This window comes from Palaemon carinicauda, chromosome 18, assembly GCF_036898095.1.
Source record: "Palaemon carinicauda isolate YSFRI2023 chromosome 18, ASM3689809v2, whole genome shotgun sequence".
NCBI lineage: Eukaryota > Metazoa > Arthropoda > Malacostraca > Decapoda > Palaemonidae > Palaemon > Palaemon carinicauda.
The window spans coordinates 107,530,969-107,551,075 of record NC_090742.1 but is presented as its reverse complement, the minus strand read 5'-3'; the positions used below and the strand labels follow the sequence as shown (position 1 = coordinate 107,551,075).

The 20,107-nt window shown below is 37.4% G+C and overlaps 1 protein-coding gene across 1 annotated transcript in view; it reads left to right on the top strand.

The window, feature by feature from the left end:
- LOC137657941 (uncharacterized) overlaps positions 1-20,107 on the top strand; it is a 145,825-nt gene that overhangs the window by 118,368 nt on the left and 7,350 nt on the right. Inside the window, exons 3-4 of the mRNA XM_068392653.1 lie at positions 17,310-17,508; positions 17,766-17,848. Coding sequence (XP_068248754.1) covers positions 17,310-17,508; positions 17,766-17,848 — 282 coding nt within the window. The remainder of the gene's footprint in view (positions 1-17,309; positions 17,509-17,765; positions 17,849-20,107) is intronic.

Sequence of the window (20,107 nt, the reverse complement as noted above, 5' to 3'; positions counted from 1 at the left end):
ATGGTTTGCACCATACACACCTGTGAAGCTTCAGTCTCGTTTTTCCCCTTAGGTATAGTTTTAGTAGGTTAATGTGTACTTTCCTTTGACTTTTCCTTCTTCCTGGGGTTTTGATAACATAGGTCAGGTCACTGATCTCCAAAATCTTGAATGATCCTTGGAACTTGCTGGTGAGTGGAGATCTCCTTATCGGTAAGAAAACCAACACCTGATGTCCTACCGCAAACTGTCAATCCTTACTTTTCATATAAAACCTTTTCTTCATTTTTCCTTGACTCGTTTTAAGGTTTTCTAGGGAAAATTTCCTTATGTTGCAGAGCCTTTTTTTCAAATTCTTGACATATTCTCCATCCGTTTCCTCTCGGTCCTCCCATTTTTCTGCCAACATTTTAATTGGTCCTCGTACTTCTCGTTCAAACACCATTTTATTTGGGCTACATCCCATGCTTTCTTGACAAGCATTGCATACCTCAAATATGGTAGTCAGATGTCCCATTCCTTTCTTGTTTCGTTGCAGCACTTTGTCAACATACTCGATGAAACCTCTCTAATGCACCTTGGTTCTCTGTGTAATAAGCAGTAGATAGTTGTTTCACATTCAATAGTTTCATCACGTCCTGAAACAATTTTAACGTGAAATTTGTTCCTCGATCACTCGGCATTCCCAGGGATATCGGCGGGTCTATGTTTCCTCATAAGCAACCCATAAAGATAATAACGGGTGTGAGACTGCTGCAAATCTGTCCCATCCACCACACAGTACAATAACTCTATTAACGTCGCATCCTTCTGTTGCAAACCTATCAGCCTTTCCTCCTCGCTTGCCGTACTTCTAATGCTAAGTTTTCTATTTCATCCATGTCCATTGCTTCTTTGTCTTCTAGTCCACTTGTCTCTTCTCTTGGGCTCTCTCGGGAGTTCTCCTCTTGCGTACCATCAAGGGAATCCTCTTCTTCCGAAAATGAATCCTCCAAGTTCGTCGCTCCTTCGGTTTCTCTTTCTTTTTATGCAGCTACTATCTTCGTCATACTCCTAGTCGTACAAGGAAATGGATACGGGTAGTCCTTCTCGAGTTCAGTCGTAGGACTAAACTTCAATGGTTTCTCCGTTACAATGGGACAAGGCACAACGGCACTCCACCAACCTCATTACCTAGCAGGACTTCTACTCCTTCGACAGCTAAGGAATCCTTTACCGCAAAATTAAATAGACTTGTCACCAACACGCATGACCATTTCAAACGGCAAATACGGGTAACCTCCTCACCTCCTATTCCCTTCAAAATGACACTCTCTCCTGTCAGAGACTGTTCCACCAATGGGTGTACACCTCGTGTCACTATACTATGGTTGCAACCTAGGTCGTGTATAGGACATATCTGTTTTGATGTTGTTACTGTTTTTAGAATTATTTATTGTTAATTTATTCTCATTTATTTAATCATTTCCTTTCCTCACTGGGCTATTTTTCCCTATTGGAGCCCTTGGGCTTATAGCATCTTGCTTTTCCAACTAGGGTTGTAGCTTGGCTAGTAATAATAATAATAATGATAATATTTTGACCGGGATCTTCTCAACTTCATCTATTGTGACACTTCTCACCTCCATCTATTGTGGCTAACATACCTTCATAAATATACGGCTTAAAGGCATTCACGCTGTTTGGGGTTGTCCTGTTCGTCGTGTTAACGTTAGCTGGCTTATTTTCCTCATCGTTCTTTCCCCTTTGTTTCTTTGTTTTCACATTCTGTGAAATTGAACTATCCTTAACCATTTTGGCGACTGTTTTCGGTTGGTTCGACCAACAATCCTTACTGATATGACTTCCATTGCCACACCTATAACAGACGATATCAACCTTCTGCACTTCTTTCACGATACGTGGAGGACGACGATTCGACAAGGGTTGCTGTGGTACTATGGCATTCTGTTTGGAACAATACCAGTGGTACTTCCGCTGTAACTATTGAACTTGTTCACATAGTTATTAATGAACTGGTTTCCATGGTTCGACGAATACTTGACACTTGGTTAGAACGACCGTTGAAACTTCATATGCGAGGAGGGTTTACAACTGATATTATAATTTTCACTCGGCGAAGCGGCTCTTATCATATTCTCTCTCTCTCTCTCTCTCTCTCTCTCTCTCTCTCCTCTCTCTCTCTCTCTCTCTCTCTCTCTCTCTCTCTCTCTCTCTCTCTCTCTCTCTCTCTCTGAAGTACGTTTTAGTATTTTCAGGAATTCCTCGTAAGAATTGTTCCAGCACCATCGATTCTTCTAAATCAGCCATCTCTCTCACGTTAGCAGCCTCTATCCATCTCTTAAAACATCGTTGTACCTTATAAGCTTAATCCAGGAAAGTCATTGTCTCGTCCTTCTGCAAACTTCGGAAATTTTCCTTATAGTATTCAGGGGTCATATGATACACTAGCAGTATGCTCCTTTTCACTTCTTGATACTTGTTCCTCTGATCCTGAGACAAGGAAAGATAGGCACTGTGTCTTTTTCCAATCAAGACACTACAATAACACACACCATTTATCTTCTGGCCATTCCATTGTCGACGCGACCGTTTCAAAATGATTGAAGAACTCGTCGGGAGCTTCTGTGAATTTTGGAATTAACCTCTGGGCATTTGTAACATTAAACACAGGATTGTGCATAGCAGGGATCATTTCTGTCTGAGTTGCCGACCTTGCACTAGCATTCAACAGTTCCAATTCCCTTGCGTGTCTTTCTTCTTCTATCTCTTTATTCCCGTCTTCTCTCTCTCTCTTCCCGTCTTGTAATTTCTCTTGCTTCCATTTCCCTCGCATGTTTTATTCAAGTTCTCTGGCCTCTTCTCCCTCTTTTTCTTCCCATTTCTCCCATTCTGCCATCATCTTAAACTTGATCAAATTATCATCCGATGTAATTTGCCAAATCTCGGCCTCTACATTCCTTTCTGTTTTCATGCCTTCAGTTTGTGGGTCAACTGTACCTTGTTTCACTACAAATTCTGCTTCAGCATTCTCCAAAAGTTCACGAACTGCTACAATATCTTCCTCTGACAACTTTCCAGAGTTTATCAAAGCTTCTAAGGTTCGAGACTTGATTTGACCTTTGATCATTCCACTCGTTGCCTGGCCACCACATGCCATTAAAATAGAGAGCCACTGAGCTTTAGTTATATTAGCTTCTGACAATTCTTGAACAATTGGGTTTTCCAGAAACTCTTGAACATTTTGTGCCATCTTGTACTTTACAAAACTTATACCTCTCCAAAAAATATATCCTAACAATACACAGAATCCTATCAACACTAAACTATTCAAACCTTTAATCAAAAGATGGCCAATATTTAAAACAGACTCGTTCGATCCCAAAGATCTGGGCACCAAAAATATATATTACGGCTGTCGAATAACATAAACTCCCGAGCTCCAAACTCGCCTGTTTATTTTCACTTAAATCTGTTATATTTAAAAATATTGCGATAAAAAGCCAAATATTTCACCATTATTTTTCTTTCTTGCATTATATTTTTAGGTTCATGACATCAAGATAATTTTTTCTACAAAACCCCCTTATATTCATTCACATTTGCAAAACATTTGTAGGTAAAACCCCACATGTCAACAAAGTTTTATAAAGTTTTCTCAGCGCTCGTTTCACTTTTTTCAAGATATGGATGTTATTTTTCAAAGTAATACGCATCATCTACCTTTAATCTGTGTGTGACCAAGGAACCAGGTCGATATTACACAAACTAAGTGAGGTAAAAAGCAAAAATTAACATCATGCACCGCGGACAAATGTAATGTTTTGATTCGTCGTCGATCAGTGGGAGGGGAGAATGCCTGAACCAACAGCCAATCAGCGACGAGCTTTCAAACCATGGTTCGGCTCCAGTTGCCACCTAGGATGAAACAGACTTTAGTTGTAACCTACCATGGTCCTATAGATTCCACTTTACATTAAATGATTTAGTTGACATTATGCATGCATATACACTGAGTCTAAGTCAATAACAGCATTCATGTTTAGAGAGTAAATGCTTTCATCAGAAGACATTCAGTTGCCAACACAACACACAGTAGGTTTGTAATGAGACTTTTTCAATTTTCTTGTTAAGTTCCCTTTTCCCTAATTTCCCGTGTTAACTATATCACTTTACCCCTCTGCCTGTAATTGGCCCTTTTGTGTTATCCGTTTAAAACGGATACATTTATTGAACGATCAATACAGGCAGATCGAAATCCTCTAAAAGCAAATTCCTTGTCGATTGCCACTGTTATTCCGAAATGTACAGTATATTGTAATGTCCTCCGGGTTGTGCAGAATCACACTTAAAGTTGTTGTTTCTATAATTATCGGTTTTTTAGTATTCCTGGTGGAAAAGGTCTATTTTTTTGTTTCGTATGGTTGCTTTGAAAATTTCGAGTGACTATTTTTTCTTGGTGTGAAAGACAATTGCCATTTTTTTCTTGCCGTGTAAATAACAATTATGGCTGTTGACTCTCCTTCAAGAGTATAATTATGTTTTGTTATTTTATCTTTGGTCGAGAGTTCATAGATATTCATAAAACGATCGGGAAGTTGGGAATGTTTTAGTTATTATATTCGTTACTCTAAATAAAATATTTGATACGACTTTTAAGGGGCCTGTGTATAACATCCTGCGTCAGGAATAACATTCCTTCTCCAATCTGTAAACAGACGCGGCGACCCCCTGATAACCCCTTAACATATCCCCCCTCCCCCCTTCGACTACTACTACAGGCCGAGCTGTCTTCCTCTCTCATCGCATTGTCTCACAAAGAATCTATATTTTAAAAACTGTATTTGCACTGTCTGTTTATTGCAGTGTGAGGAGTTGGGTGTCATCGTATGGTTTATTTTTTTTTCGAAACGCCTTGAGCTTACCCATATCCCCTTTTCAATACCCCCCCCCCCTCACACGCGCATACACATTTTAACTTGGTAGGTTCCGATGCCGGGGTCAAGAACCTGTACTAACGGGGTCCCGTGTTGCCTAGAGCTGATACCACATTTGAACTGCCGTCTACAGTACTCGTGTAACCATTCCGTCTTTATTCCTGTAGATAGTCGTTTTCTTTATTTAGGTCTTGGTGTAGTTTCATTTACAGAGTTAGAATTATTAAATAACATTACCAGTAGTATTTAGACCTCGGGAAATTTATAAACATACATCAGAACGATAAGTTCTGACTGCCATCTTTTTCTCCTTTTCTTGGTTAGCACACCATGGTTGAAATCTTTTCAGTGGATTTCAGTTTTCTGACTGCTTAGTATTCTATTCGTACTTTTATCAATCTAACATTAAAGCTTATGTTGTGCATTTGATACTACGAAGAGAAATAAAAGACTAAACATAAATTAAAACTAATATCAGAGTGATCTTGTTTGCTTTGATATTGAGTACTGAATATTAGATATATTTTTATACAACTAAGATCTCTCTCTCTCTCTCTCTCTCTCTCTCTCTCTCTCTCTCTCTCTCTCTCTCTCTCTCTCTCTCTCTCCCCATAAAACACACGCCACATACAACTATACAGCAAGATTTTAGGGCGAGTTACCAGCGGGCCTCGTGCGTATAGTTGTTGACATTTTTACGTCTTGTGGCACGCCATTCTTACTTTGCAACTGTAAGCAACAGATACTCAAAGAGATCAAAGGCTGAGGTTTTAACCTACATTTTCAAGATTATGTAATCTTTTTGATTAACGGATACGCTTTTAGGCAACATGTATGTATCCAGCTATTTTATCAACTGCATATTTAAGCAACGGACAAGAACGTGTTTCTGGAATTTCTTTTTTTGTTGAACTCCATATTACGGAATTTTTAAAATCTGGCGATTCATTGTTTATCTATAGAATTACTTATAAAAATCTGCCAATACGCGGATGAACCAATGTCCGTTTTGCAAGGTTAATCGAAGGAAGGAAATTGGTGGTAGGCAAGGTGACGAGAGCATGGTCTCTTGAGGAAATGAAGGACAGGCACCAGTGCGGGCGTTCTTCGTAGGGCCACAGGGAATCCTCCTAAGCAATAACGCAGATGTTTATTTTCCTTCGCATCATATTACGAAGCATAGGATGCCGCCTTTGATTATTCAAAGATCAATGACTATAAAGAAACAGAAGAACCCCGACCCGGTCAATTGGCTCAATATAAATTGTGAGGGAGTGTCAAGGATTTCCCTCTACCTGTGCTGAGAGAGAGAGAGAGAGAGAGAGAGAGAGAGAGAGAGAGAGAGAGAGAGAGAGAGAGAGAATGTCCCTACCAAACTACGGCGGGGTGAGTAGCTACGCTATGTTGTGGCGCAACACCAAAATAGTCCTGGCGTCTCTAGGGGCATAAGGTAGGGAGTGGCTCGCCCCTTTCTTGGAGGGGTGGCTGTATAGGCATGCTTACACAACACACAACCCCCCTATAACCAAGCCCTAAAAAGGAAGGATGGCTACGCTGAATGTACAGTGTATAGAAGGGAAACTACTTGTTCCTGGTTTAAGTTTCTGTTTGCGTGACTTAGTTGATATACCTTTTCGTTTAAGTAATTATCATTATTATTATTATTATTATTACTTGCTAAGCTAAAACCCTAGGTGGAAAAGCAGAATTTTATAAGCCAGGGGCTCCAACAGGGAAAAAAGCCCAGTGAGGAAAGGGAACAAGGAAAAATAAAATATTTTAAGAGCATCAACACCACCAAAATAAATATTTCCTAAATAAACTATAAAAACTTCAACGAAACAAGAGGAAGAGAAATAAGATAGAATAGTGTGCCCGAGTGTACCCTCAAGCAAGAGAACTCTAGACAAAGACATTGGAAGACCATGGTACAGAGGTCATGGCACTACCCGAGACCAGAGAACAACTGTTTGATTTTTGAGTGTCCGTCTCCTAGAAAAGCTGCTTACCATAGCTAAAGTCTCTCTTCTACCCTTACCAAGAGGAAAGTAGATTCTGAAAAATTAGAGTGCAGTAGTTAACCCCTTGGATGAAGAAGAATTGTTTGGTAATCTCAGTGTAGGCAGGTATATGAGGACAGAGGAGAATCTGTAAGGAATAGGCCAGACTATTCTGTGTATATGTAGGCAAAGCAAAAAATGAACCGTAACCAGAGAGAAGGGTCCAATGTATTACTGTCTGGCCAGTGAAAGGTCCCCATAACCTTCTAGCGGTAGTATCTCATGCGATTGTCCCTCTTGTGTTTGAATAAAATAGTTTTCTCCACATGTAGTCCTTGGAACATCTACTGTGTGTTAAAAAGATCACAAGGGAAATATATTTTAAAAGAGTCGATTTCTACCTAGTGAAAGCTCATTGTAATATGTAGGGTGGGATCTTGTCAGATGCGCATCCGCACCCCTTCTCCCCACTCTCTCTCTCTCTCTCTCTCTCTCTCTCTCTCTCTCTCTCTCTCTCTCTCTCTCTCTCTCTCTCTCTCTCTCTCCAGTTGATTAATAAGGAAGACACAATGGTATTGAGATAACATAAGGGTCACTTGTGGCTACGGTTCTGTTTTGATGCTAATATTGACACTGGAAGATTAAATACCTTTTCTAAGAATTGTATCTTTACAAGAATATAATCTTGAAAAAAAAAAATCTATCGAATAATAAGACAAAGTACTATGAAGTTTGAATTTTTAGCTCCATCAGTCAAGAATGTTTTAACGGTTTTATATGTATAATGAATATAAAAAGTTTGTTTGTTTGTTTGTTTGATCAAGCTTGCCTAAGAATGATATACAATTGTGTTTACATGTGGTGGGGGAGCGGGGCGTGGGATGACGTTATGGTGCCTCCATTCTCTTGGTCTAATTTCCTGTTTACCTGTATTGAAATTTCCTAGAGACCTTTATTTATTTTCCCTGAACTAATAATGTACAGACTTCAACAGCAAAATATTGCTAACAATAGCAACTATGACGCGTGTATATATATATATATATATATATATATATATATATATATATATATATATATATATATATATATATATATATATATATAAGATGTATGTATGTATGTACACATATATACATATATATGTTAACAGGACTCTACAAGAAAGTTATTAGGAATTTTTTAGATTCATGGAAGGTGGGCCTCATGACAGAAAACAAGTGATTAAAATTTGGAAGAGATGCCAGGTGCATTAAGTTCTCTTTCTCATATGCATTAGCCTTGAAGCAATTTTGCATTATGTGAAGACTGGTTGGCAGGTTTCGATTATGCAGCTTTGTGCCAGCCGGGGCCCTTGCCCTAAGCAGCCCACGAGGTCAGAATACTTTTGTCATTATTACTATGCTAGCGTTATACTAACACAGGGTCTTTGCTCGAAGTAAAAACAACACGTAAATATGGACGGTGTAATGCCTGACCCACATAGACGTTCCTAACAAACATTTTTTTTCCTAATTTTCTTGGAGTTTTGATTTCGCAGTTATGACAAAAGGTTGTTGCTATGTTATAGAGTTCTGTTGCCAATGCATAGATTATAGGCCGTCATTCTTTTCATGCTGGAGAATGCATAACTTACGCAGACTCTCAAATACTGACCTTTGGAAATATTTTTGTTCTTCCATTATCAGGAAAAAATGTCTTGAGCGGATTTCCCCTCTTTGGCCATATCGATTCTTTTTTCTTTTCTTTAATCACTCCCATCTATTTTTTTAAAGACGTGTGTTTTAATTGAAAGTAAAAATAACAGTACTAAGTAGAATGTCCTAACTGAAGCAAAACTCATAGTATGGAATGCATGCAGCAGATCTAATTATAAATTGGGCTTTGACATCCTCGTCCTGCATTTATTCTGGTAAATTTTGTTTCCATTTATTTTCGTTTGTTCAATTTACTCTCGTTAGGGCTAAGTCTCTAACCACCAGCCTAATAAACCCAAGTTAATTGAAGATATTGTTACTATGTAAACAACAGGTCTATAAACCATTGTTTTTAAAGTGACATTAGATAGTCATAAAGGTGGGAGACTAGGAGAATACTGCCAGAATATGACAACGCTCTCGTATAAAAATTTGTGATAACGGGGCGTGACACCATTTGCCTTTGTCAAAGTTTCTGTGGGAGCGCTATTGTAGTGACAGGAAGTAGTACCGGAATACTCTCTCTCTCTCTCTCTCTCTCTCTCTCTCTCTCTCTCTCTCTCTCTCTCTCTCTCTCTCTCTCTCTCTCTCTCTCTCTCTGAGAAATCACAAGTTTCACCTGGCATCGGATTTTAATTATCACCCCTCATTCTGGCCGTTGTTAAAAGCTTATTACGGCCAAATCAATGATATTTTATTGCATAAAAGTCCTATGACTGTCATTATCGAAAAGGCCATCATTCTTTGTTCGAGTTTCCATCTCGAAGGGGAATCGAAAATGGAGTAGTCTACCATTATTATTAGCCAAGGGACAGGCAACCCCAATTAGAAAAGCAGAATATTACAAGCCCAAGGGCTCCAGCAGGAAAAGTAGCCCAGCGAGGAAAGGAAATAAAGAAGTTACTAATGAATTGTATAAGAGATAAAATATGAGAAATTAAGATCAGTAACATAGTTAGATATGTCATCGTATTATGTAAATCAACTTGCTTTTTTTTTAACTCCTACAGTTCTACCCATTCAACCCCCAGAGTGGGTCAGAGTTGGAATAAAATTTCTAGAATAATCTGTGGTATTAAACCTTATGATGAAGCAGGCAAAACTGAAAATTCGGTGCATATCTATTACTACGTACCGGATGGAACAGTCTGGGAAGATCTGAATACAAAGGATCGTCGAAAGGAAACGACAGTGCCAGATACAAGGTCTATATATTGATATCCGGATCATAGATAGAGAATGTAATAGCCTAAAAGTCTTTGTCTAACAAATTGAGAGAGTCGGCAGCTAATTATATGAAAACAGTATTCAAAGCTTGGCCAAATGAAAGAATTAAAATATTTCTTCGGGATATATTTAACACCAAAAACCTTATAATACTCTGTTTTTTAATGTATGCGTGATTTAGAAAAAATTGCAATCAAGAATTTTTAATGTGTTGCATACAGATAAAGTGACATTATCAATGAAGAAATCTTGATGTTGAGGAGCCACTATCCTTGACCTAATAATAATCATGCTATGAGTTTAGTGAGAGTTCAACTTTATCTCCATAATTTGAGCCATGCGTTGATTTTAGCAGGGTATCTATTGAAGGATTCACCAAACCACGGGTCTATATTCAGGGAATGGAACTTGCGCATATGATATAAAAAATCAATAATGATATTAAGAAAAGACCCAACTACGCCCATCTGTTCGAGATTGAGAACAAGGGCTTCATGATGATTAACACGGTTAAGGGCAGCATGGAAATCTAAGTCTAATCATTTGAGCTTTCTGACTACAGTCAAGGGATTCACGTGCAGCATTGGAAGTTTTGCGAACCCAAAACTGAAAAATGTGAAACAGATTTTTCAGAATATTTTCTAGACTTTTTACCAAAAAACATTAAAAAATCTTCTGGTAATATGGAATTAATGAAATTTGGGTGTTAATCAGTAGGGCTAAGGCTACCATAAACACATTTACCTAAAGGAGTAACATTACAAATTCTCCAACAATTGCTAAAAGAACCTCATCTTTTACTTGTTATTTTGCAAAAAATAACAGACAATAAGGAGCCAAGAAATCAGCCACATATATATCTCCCACGAAGTATTTGAAGTTTATTTAAAGTTTTTCTTGTTATCAAGGTACCAATTTCTTGTTAGCCTTTTAACCCGGTGGCACTGTAAGTTAAAATCTAGTCAGTTTAATTTTTTTTTTTTTTCTTTTCTTTTGGATGTATGAATTTGGGTCACATGACTCGGCGGTTGGGCCTGAGAGAGAGTTCATAGCCCAGGTTACAACCAAAATATAAGGTTACTTAGGTTTTGGGTACACGTGGGAGAAATCCCCTCAGTTGCTGCACTGTGAAGGAAAAGTTGAGAGGTTGGATGTCAAGTAGGAAGAAAGGTAGCGGGAACGGAGATGTGGCAAAGGCTATAGAGTGAGAACAGCTAGGGCCGAAAAATCCTGCAAGGACAGTGGAGTCATGCCTAAAGTGCACTTCGTGAGGTGTACTGTCGGCACTGCCCTCCTACGGCGAACATCTTTTGCCATTATACTTATGACTGATAGTCTCATTGACAACTAAAATCTGCTCTAACAATTCAAGTTGCACTTGAACCCATACTGATTAAATGACTTTTAGTCACCATATTTGAAAAGAGAGGACATTTTTCTTATTTCCTTCGTCTTTTAAACTGTTAGTTACGAAGTTTATGCCTGAATTAGGAAACATTTTCCATATGAAAATTAAAAAAAATCAATATTTTTTTTTCTTTTTTTTTTTTTGAAGGATAAAACATAAAAAAAAAGTTATGGTAAAAACTTTTTTTTCCCTTATGCTTGGTGGCAAAACAGTAAGCATTATCAGATTACAAGAAAGATTGAAAACTGTTTGGAAACTAATGTACTTATATGTATGATTAACAACTTCATAAAATATTTAGTCATAATTTCAGTGGTTATATAAAATTCTTGATAGTATATCAAAATAATGATAGGCAATATCCAATTTAGTTGAAATCAAAATTTTAGTTCAATTTGGTTTATCCGATACCAAGTTTAAATATTTTTATGATTTACCAAAACACTTATCTGCCAGATAACTTCACAATATACAGTGAATATTAACTTAGTACTTATTTTTTTAAATGTTAGAAAATATTTTGATAATACTGAAAGGAATGATATTGATAATTTTCATCTACAAAGTTAACATCAATACATTCCGATTGTTCTTTTTATGCAAAACTGAAATGACAGTTTTTCCTAATTTTCCAGAAATATAGTAAATTAATCTTTCATCACATCACCGTTAACAGCAAATAGCTTTAATGGTAATTCATCATATGAATATCAAAAGTGTTATGCACATTTTCAAACATGTTATTTCACAATTTTCCTGCAAATTACTCTTGTTCTTCGGAAATTATTTCAACCAAGTTTTCACACTTGATTCCCTGGCACTTTCCACATATCGCTGAGCAGTGCATAGCAAAATGTGCACACTTGCATCTTTACTATTGCACGAAACAGATTCAGAAGTTTCAGAGGAATCGCTTCTTTGGTAGTGAGGATAGGGTTCAGTGATTTGTCTATTATTGACCAACCCCATTTTGTTGGATCCAGACAGTTTGCAATCCATTCCTGTACTTTCAGATACACTCTGTAGGAGTGTTGTTCTGCAACTGCGCAGGTTAGGAGTAAAGAGACTAGTTCAGGGGTGGGGAACCCTTTTTTGGATGAAGGCCCTCTTGCGATTCCTCAATGCTCCTTAAGGCCGCATAGAATTTTGTTGGTTATTTTATCCTCCAAGTAATTTATTAGTAATCTAAAGAAAGAGTGACAGGTTTATAAAAATTTAAAGCATTACAATTTCAAATATTTGAATTAAGTACTTTTTACACAAGTAATCAGTAAATGCATTATATTGAAAAATAAATTTTAAAATATTTCATTCAAGTGTGGGTAGTTTTCAAACTACCGTAAGTAAATGAATAATATCGAAAGCATGTCATTTGTAAAGTACTTTAGTTAAGCAAGTAGGTTCTTTGTATTGAAGTGATAAATAAAATAATATTAATGTTTTGGAAATGATAGCTTATAAATATTAACAATATAACCTTTTCAAATATTTTGTATTGGCAAGTAGGTACTTTTTAAACAATCACATCTCATAAAAATGCAACATCCCAGTAAAAAATTGTATCTGTTTAAACACACTTAGCGGTTTTCCTTGAAAAAAAATCAATTATTTGCTCTCAAGATGTTCAATAAATCCATAGTTTTTAGCCATCATAGATGGAACACAATCAGTGCATAACTTATTATAATAAGGAAGCAAAATTTAGTCATCCTTTGTGACATTGCTTGTTGGAGTTGTTAAAATGTCTGTTCCTCTTGTCCTTGCGTTAAGGTTACCTAAGGGAAGCTGTTTTTCATAAAATCAAAACTCACCAGTGAAAGCACAAATAAAATATTTTCATGCCAAAAATCTGGAACCTGTTGACTCATCTAAAACTAACATAGATCACAGTGAGGAGATGGACAAAACAGGAACTCTCACGTCCATCGCACGTTAAATCATTCACTCACTGCAACTAGCAGTTTTTCCTTGTCAGCTACAATAGGTGTTGCAGCTGACAAGGAAACGGCTAATTGTGTTCAGTTAAGATTCATTGACTACAAGGAAAAATTGCTTCCATTCTAAGGGAGGTACATCACTGAACACAACTTTCCTATTGTCTGTGTGTACATCTTTGTATGTGTGTACATACAGTAGAATGATTTCAAACACACAATATTCAGTATCAAAGCAGAAATATACTACACATACTGTACATATATCATAGGCCGTAGAAGGCCGCACTTGATGGTCCGGAAGGCCATATGCGGCCTTAAGGCCGCAGGTTTCCCATCCCTGGACTAGTTGGAAAGAAGTATTTAATTTCTTGTCTGGAATAATTCTATTATACAGGAAATGTATTGAGCTCATGTAATGAATTTGATTTAGACCCGTATCATTCAAGAAAACAATTTTCACAGGCAATCAATGATCAAAGCAGGATCAGGTCTTCCCTACACTTGTAGAGATCAGAGATCAGATGTTGTGATTCCTGGTGACGAGGTGTAAAGGAAGGATGCCATACAAGTCCCGAGTGCGCTTGTTTGCCTTATTTTGGTCTGCTATCGCTCTTGAGTTGGCAGATCGCTCTTGTCAGAAAATATGACGACCAAAACAAATATGGTACCGGGATAACTAGCAAATGACATGTATAGACCATTATAAGAATGTTACTATGCTATGTACGTGACATCTCCGTTACATGTCACTACCAATGGCATAAACTATGACATGGCTTCCTACCCCCCTGGCAGGGAAGTCCTGTTCGGACGATAGGAACATCTCGAAGTATCCTGATGAAGACAAACTCACCTGTAGATGAGGATCTTGTCGGTCTCATAGACAGATCAGGGAAGTTACTTATTTGTGTAGGAACAAATATTTCACTTTTCTTAGGTGAGCTTATATCAGACAGGAGTAATATTATAACATGAATTATAATAGAGGATAAAATAGGGGCAAATAAAACCTGTAACAGTAGTGTATTTCATATAGAGGGGCAAAATAAGACGCATATGGTAGCGAAAATTTTATATTATTCAAGAAAATATTCGCGATAATATAAAATAGGATCAATAATTTACAATAAAATTATTCATTAATAAACATAGAACAAGGACTACGTAAGACAAGGGTGTGGAATCTGAAAGGGAAAACTTGCCATTACACCTATGGGTTCCAAAGGAACTAAGTCTTTTAAGTCACAATACACTTCATGTCCAAATAAACATGTGGCACACGTGTTCAAGTTTGTTACTTCACCTTGTAGAAGAATTTCATGCCACTAAGTGGCACTTAAAATCACTATGTATTGCACTAGGGTCAACACAGGCACCCGTTGAGTTAGTCCCGAAATAACTCGCTGTCCTACGCAGCAATAAGCAGCAGGTTTCAATACACTGCCTGCGGCTACCACGAATCTTTTGACTTCGTGCACCTGCTCCGCACAAAATATACTGCAGATAGAAAACTACTATATATTTTATTCTAGTAGTTATTTCCAATATATCTTGGATATCCCTACACGGGCATTTGCTGAACCCAATCCCATATTGAATGAATATAATTTCAATATCCTGATTAGAAATCAGTATCCGGATTACCCTACAATATTAAATAGCTTCAAGGCAGGGGTGATACACTCCTAACCCTTAAAGGGTAGAGCCTTTATCCTTGAGTCTCCCTGATCAGGAAACACTCTAATTTAATATTGTAAGGAGGGCTACGGCAAATAGGCTGAGTGGGATACACAAATATATGTCTTTATTTTCCCAAGTCCAGCCGGCTTCATGCTAGCAGGACTGTACTGTCAAATGCTGCTACAAAGGCAGCATACTGACTGAACTACAATACATGATTGTACAGTAGCCAGTAATTTGCAATATAGACTTACTGCAAATAGAAAACTACAGTACCATTATACAGTAGTAATTTCTAACATACCGTGGGTACCCTCCGGCCACCCACCGGCCCCAATGAAAGACAATGGCTCGGCCATCAAAAGTGGACAGAGGGGTAGGGAACAGGGTCCTGTATAGCGTGTGAAAGGAACTGGCAAAATGGTCAGTCCTACCACCTCTTAAAAGAAACTCTGTTTCAGTATCGGCAGCATCCTAGGTGACAGGAGAGTCTCAGTTCTCCAACATAGAGATTGCCGATACAGTTAAAGGGATGGCGGCAACATTGCCACCTCCTCTCAACAAGGGAGAAACAGAGTTCCAGTGCCGCGCCATCCTAGGTAAAAGAAGAATACTACTCTTCAGCCTAGGGGACTGCGGCACAGGACTAGTCTTCTAGTCGCAAGGAGAAGATGGTATCCTACCACTATTTAAGTGCAGCTAGGGAGGGCTAGCCTCCAATGCCGGCAGCGTAGCCAGCAAGGGAATGATGACAGGACGCCGACATAAGACTAAATACTCTGAGATTCTGACTAAATCCCAAAACCTGCTGGTATACCACAACCAGCGGTTTAAGGGAAGAGACAGGAAAAACCCTAGGCTAGTCATGTCTGAATAAAATTCATGGCACGGCCACTAGGGTTGTAGCCTGAAGCTACACTCAGAGGGAAAAGAGATTACCCTTAAATCTCCAAGGAGACTTGTAATTTTTCATATAATTCTAGGAGGTATCAGTCTCCACTTGAGTTGAAAAAACAATACACGAGGGTAACCGGGGAAATGTCTGAACGTATAATAAAACGCCTAGGTTTGGTTACCTAGGCTAGTCGAGATCTCGGTTACCTAAATCACCAAAACACTTAACTATACGATCGACATGGAAAAGGAAAATTATGCACATTATCAAAATCTTTACAAGTATAATTGCCTAAATAGCTAAATAATTAGAATAATTTTGTAATGCTATTTAAAACTGGAAGTCGTTCTGCTAACTAAATAACACATGCCTAACGAACGACGGCGCCCATGGCGCCTCCAGTAACCGGCCTAGCTCTTATGCACAATAAATTACTCTAATTTCATTGTGAAACAGGAGCTAAAATATACTCATAGTAAAGACCCGATACTCAACTTTCCAGAGGCGGAAGAAGATGGAGAAGGCATAATTATAATCCTTGTAAAACGATCGAAAAGTTAGATCAACGGGGAATACCACCGAGCGAAATCGCTACAAAATAAGGAATGTCTGCCATCGTGGAGATGGCGCTGTTGTCATACTCAATAGTAGTACGAGAACGGGGGTAACCTTGATACGGCTCCCCTTTCTAGTCTGCCACACCACCTCGAAGCGTAAACGCTATTAGGGGTGCAGATTGCTATATGGCGTGTTAAGAATACGTCCTCTGATATTATGCGATATCCTTAAGAAAAAATTTAAGGATATTCAGGCCAGGAGTTAGAATTCTGGATACCTTAAGGTAAAATTCTCTGGGAACATCACTGTAGTACATATATCCCTTAGGAAGCTACTTTGAGGAACTTCCATCAGGACGACATGGCCATCTCACCCAAAAATAGATTTTTCGCTTCGCTCAAAATCTGTTTACTATGCTATGTACGCCACTAGTTCAATAGATTAATGGGTTCGGACAATTCTATCATTAATTAACGTAAATATTGTTTTATTAACTGATATAGTTATATCATTTCATTTGGGACTTAGAGTAAATTAGATTAGAAGCATCTTGCTGCAACAAGAATTATCGGTAAATGTTGATTGTACAGGTGAGTATTAGAAAACTAATTTTAAATTCAAAATTACATTTCTCACAAAAAGATCACCTTAACTATGAAAGAAAAGAGCAGGGGCACAAGCATCCCATTGTTAATGCCCCTGGTTTGCTATAAAAATTATAAAGATATTTCATCTGCACATTTCAATTGGAATTTCCGTTTCAGTGCTGTCCCATATTTTTGTAGTTGCACTGTACATATGTTGCTCTCTATTTTCCTGCTTTAGATTTAAGCTTGGGAGTTTATTGCTTGAAAACAGCCATCTGTTTCAAGAGACTTGGTGTGCCTCATAAAAAAAATGAAAACTTATTAAACTTTTGTATTTACATTAGCTTTGAATAGAAAATGTTACTTCAAAGACAGGCAACTCATTTCGTGATCTTTCCTTTCAGGTTGGGGCTTTGCTGAACTCACTAACGCTGGCAGGTACATTGGTCATATTTGTGTTCTTGGGACTGGGGGCTGACGCAGTAAATACCCTCTCAAAACACTTGGAAAAAGCCGCTAATGACTATGAGGATGAGTACGTCGATGTAAGAGAAGATCAGCCACCAACCATCATGGAACTTTTCCTCGCTCATATCACTTCAGGTAAATCAATATAAAATAATTAAATGTAAATGTATAAAAAAATTACTTCAGTTAAGGGATTTTAGAGTGGTAAGAAGTTATTTATTTTCTCCTTTTTTTTTCTTCAGTATGATACTTAAACTTCTTTTACCACCATGTCTCCAAATTACAATGCCATTTTCTGATGGTGTGCATTACTCTTAAATGAAATTCTACCTGTCAAGGACAGCCAATACCTGCTATTTTTTTGTTGTAACTCATGTTATCTTCTTTTGCAGTAACCATCGTCTTGTATGTTTTGCTTGCTCTCTGCATTTTTATGATCATCACTTCATCAATGCTCATCCATGGAGTGAAAAATGTGAGTATTGCCCAATCCACTTTAATTTCAACTTAATAGTTCAAGATCACATATCAGGATAAGCATCCAAATTTGGCTGTGTCTCAGGCTAAGTTTCTAAAGAGCGAACCCTTCCCTTATTTTCTTAGTTTTATATTTGGCACTCCGGGTAATGTTATTATCTTAACACCCGACACTGTGGTCATTTGATGAAATACCTCAAGGGCATGGAGGGTAAAGGTAAAGCCTTGATTGCTAAAATGGTTCTTACATAACAAAACTTATGTACAATAAGTAACTAAAAATATGATATACAGGCTCGATTCAAGGCCATTGGCCCCAGGAAAGTAAATAAGAAAAAAGATTGGGATAGTAGTGGGTTGGAAAACGAAGGTTGCCCCAAGAGGAGAGCTTAGAGGTGCAAATGAATTAATAACTTGCTGAATACCTCGAAAATTGGATTACAGTACAGTATATGCTTTGTTTTTAATTACTTTGTGTACTATTTGATTGTTCATAGTCACTAGAAGTAGGTGTAGAATGAACAGATGTATGGTATTCAAGGCCAGGTCACACCATCCATGGTAGCTAAAGTGATTGGTGTGCCATGTGATAATTTCCAATATTTCAGTAACAGTACTTTCAAGAAAGGAGGATTAATGGGACCGTCTGCCATGTCCGCCATTTTTTTTCTAATGATCCAATTTACACCATTTCTATATATGTTTTAGACATATATAATTCCTTCATTATATAAAAATTTCGAATCATTTGATCAAAAACATTTGGATTTATTAGCAAAAATCATGATTTAAAAAATTAATTACATTTTTCCCCGCTACTATAATAGCAATTGTATTGAAACTTTTACCATAAAAACTACTCTATCAACCGAACAATTCTGTCAGACAGAATTTTTATTTTCCTTTCTGTTTTATATTAATGAGTTTTTTTTCCTCGTCTAGACGGAAAATAATCGTGAGAAAATGTAAATTGAAAATCAAAATTTTGTCTGACAGAAATGTGGGATTTTTATTCTTCTTTTCAATGATATCTTTCTTTCTAATATCGAACAACAAATAAGTGAGGAAAATTTACCTAAGTGTGAATAAGTATGTTTTTTAGTTATGACCTCCCAAAAATTTTCAACAAATTTTCGCTTATTGTCTTAAAGAAATCAAGATAATATTATTATGATAACTTTTATTGTTTATTCTTACATAAATGCACCCTAAACGAGGTATTTGAACCTTCAGTTTACTATTCCTAATTTCCTATGTTACCAGTTGCCATCGATCTCTCCTTGTTATCAGTGTTTTAGTTAGCAGGTTTCAGCTTTGTACTCTTATTCATGTTTCCCTCTTTCTTGGTTCTCTTTTCTTGTTCTCCACTTACTTTTTGTTCTTTCTATCACCTTATGTAACATTGGCATTGCTATAAAGTTCCAGAGGACTATTGTGAAAGCACAATCTACATACGAACTTCAAGTAAATAAATGATGCATTATAATTTCTATATGTCTTTGGAAACTTTGTTGATGTTCTCGAAGCTAGTAGTTTTCATTTATCTACCCTCTACCAAGGCCTTTCATTTCTGCCAAAATTATGATATATCGAAACATGAGAGAGAGAGAGAGAGAGAGAGAGAGAGAGAGAGAGAGAGAGAGAGAGAGAGAGAGAGAGATCGCGAATTTAATTTTGGAGTGATAGCATTTGGTTGATATACTGTAGATGACAGTTCAAATTGAGAGAGAGAGAGAGAGAGAGAGAGAGAGAGAGAGAGAGAGAGAGAGAGAGAGAGAGAGATCATCCAATATTTGATTCTAAGAGAGTTGAACATTGGTATTATAGAATTTGTATAAATGACAGTTTTAAATAATGAGAGAGAGAGAGAGAGAGAGAGAGAGAGAGAGAGAGAGAGAGAGAGAGAGAGAGAGAGAGAGAGAGAGAGAGATGCAAAAATAAACATAACTACGATTCTGTCAAACTCAGTCATGCAGACGACGCAGTAAGGATGACGTCATAATTTAAAGACCGCTATATCATCATTGTTTGGAAAAGTGATAGACTATTTGTTCTTTTTATGACCTTAGGTATCATCGGCATTGCTATGAAAAATTATAGTATTTGTATAAATGGCAGTTTTAGATAATTAGAGAGAGAGAGAGAGAGAGAGAGAGAGAGAGAGAGAGAGAGAGAGAGAGAATTATAGTCTTTGTATAAATGGCAGTTTTAGAGAATTAGAGAGAGAGAGAGAGAGAGAGAGAGAGAGAGAGAGAGA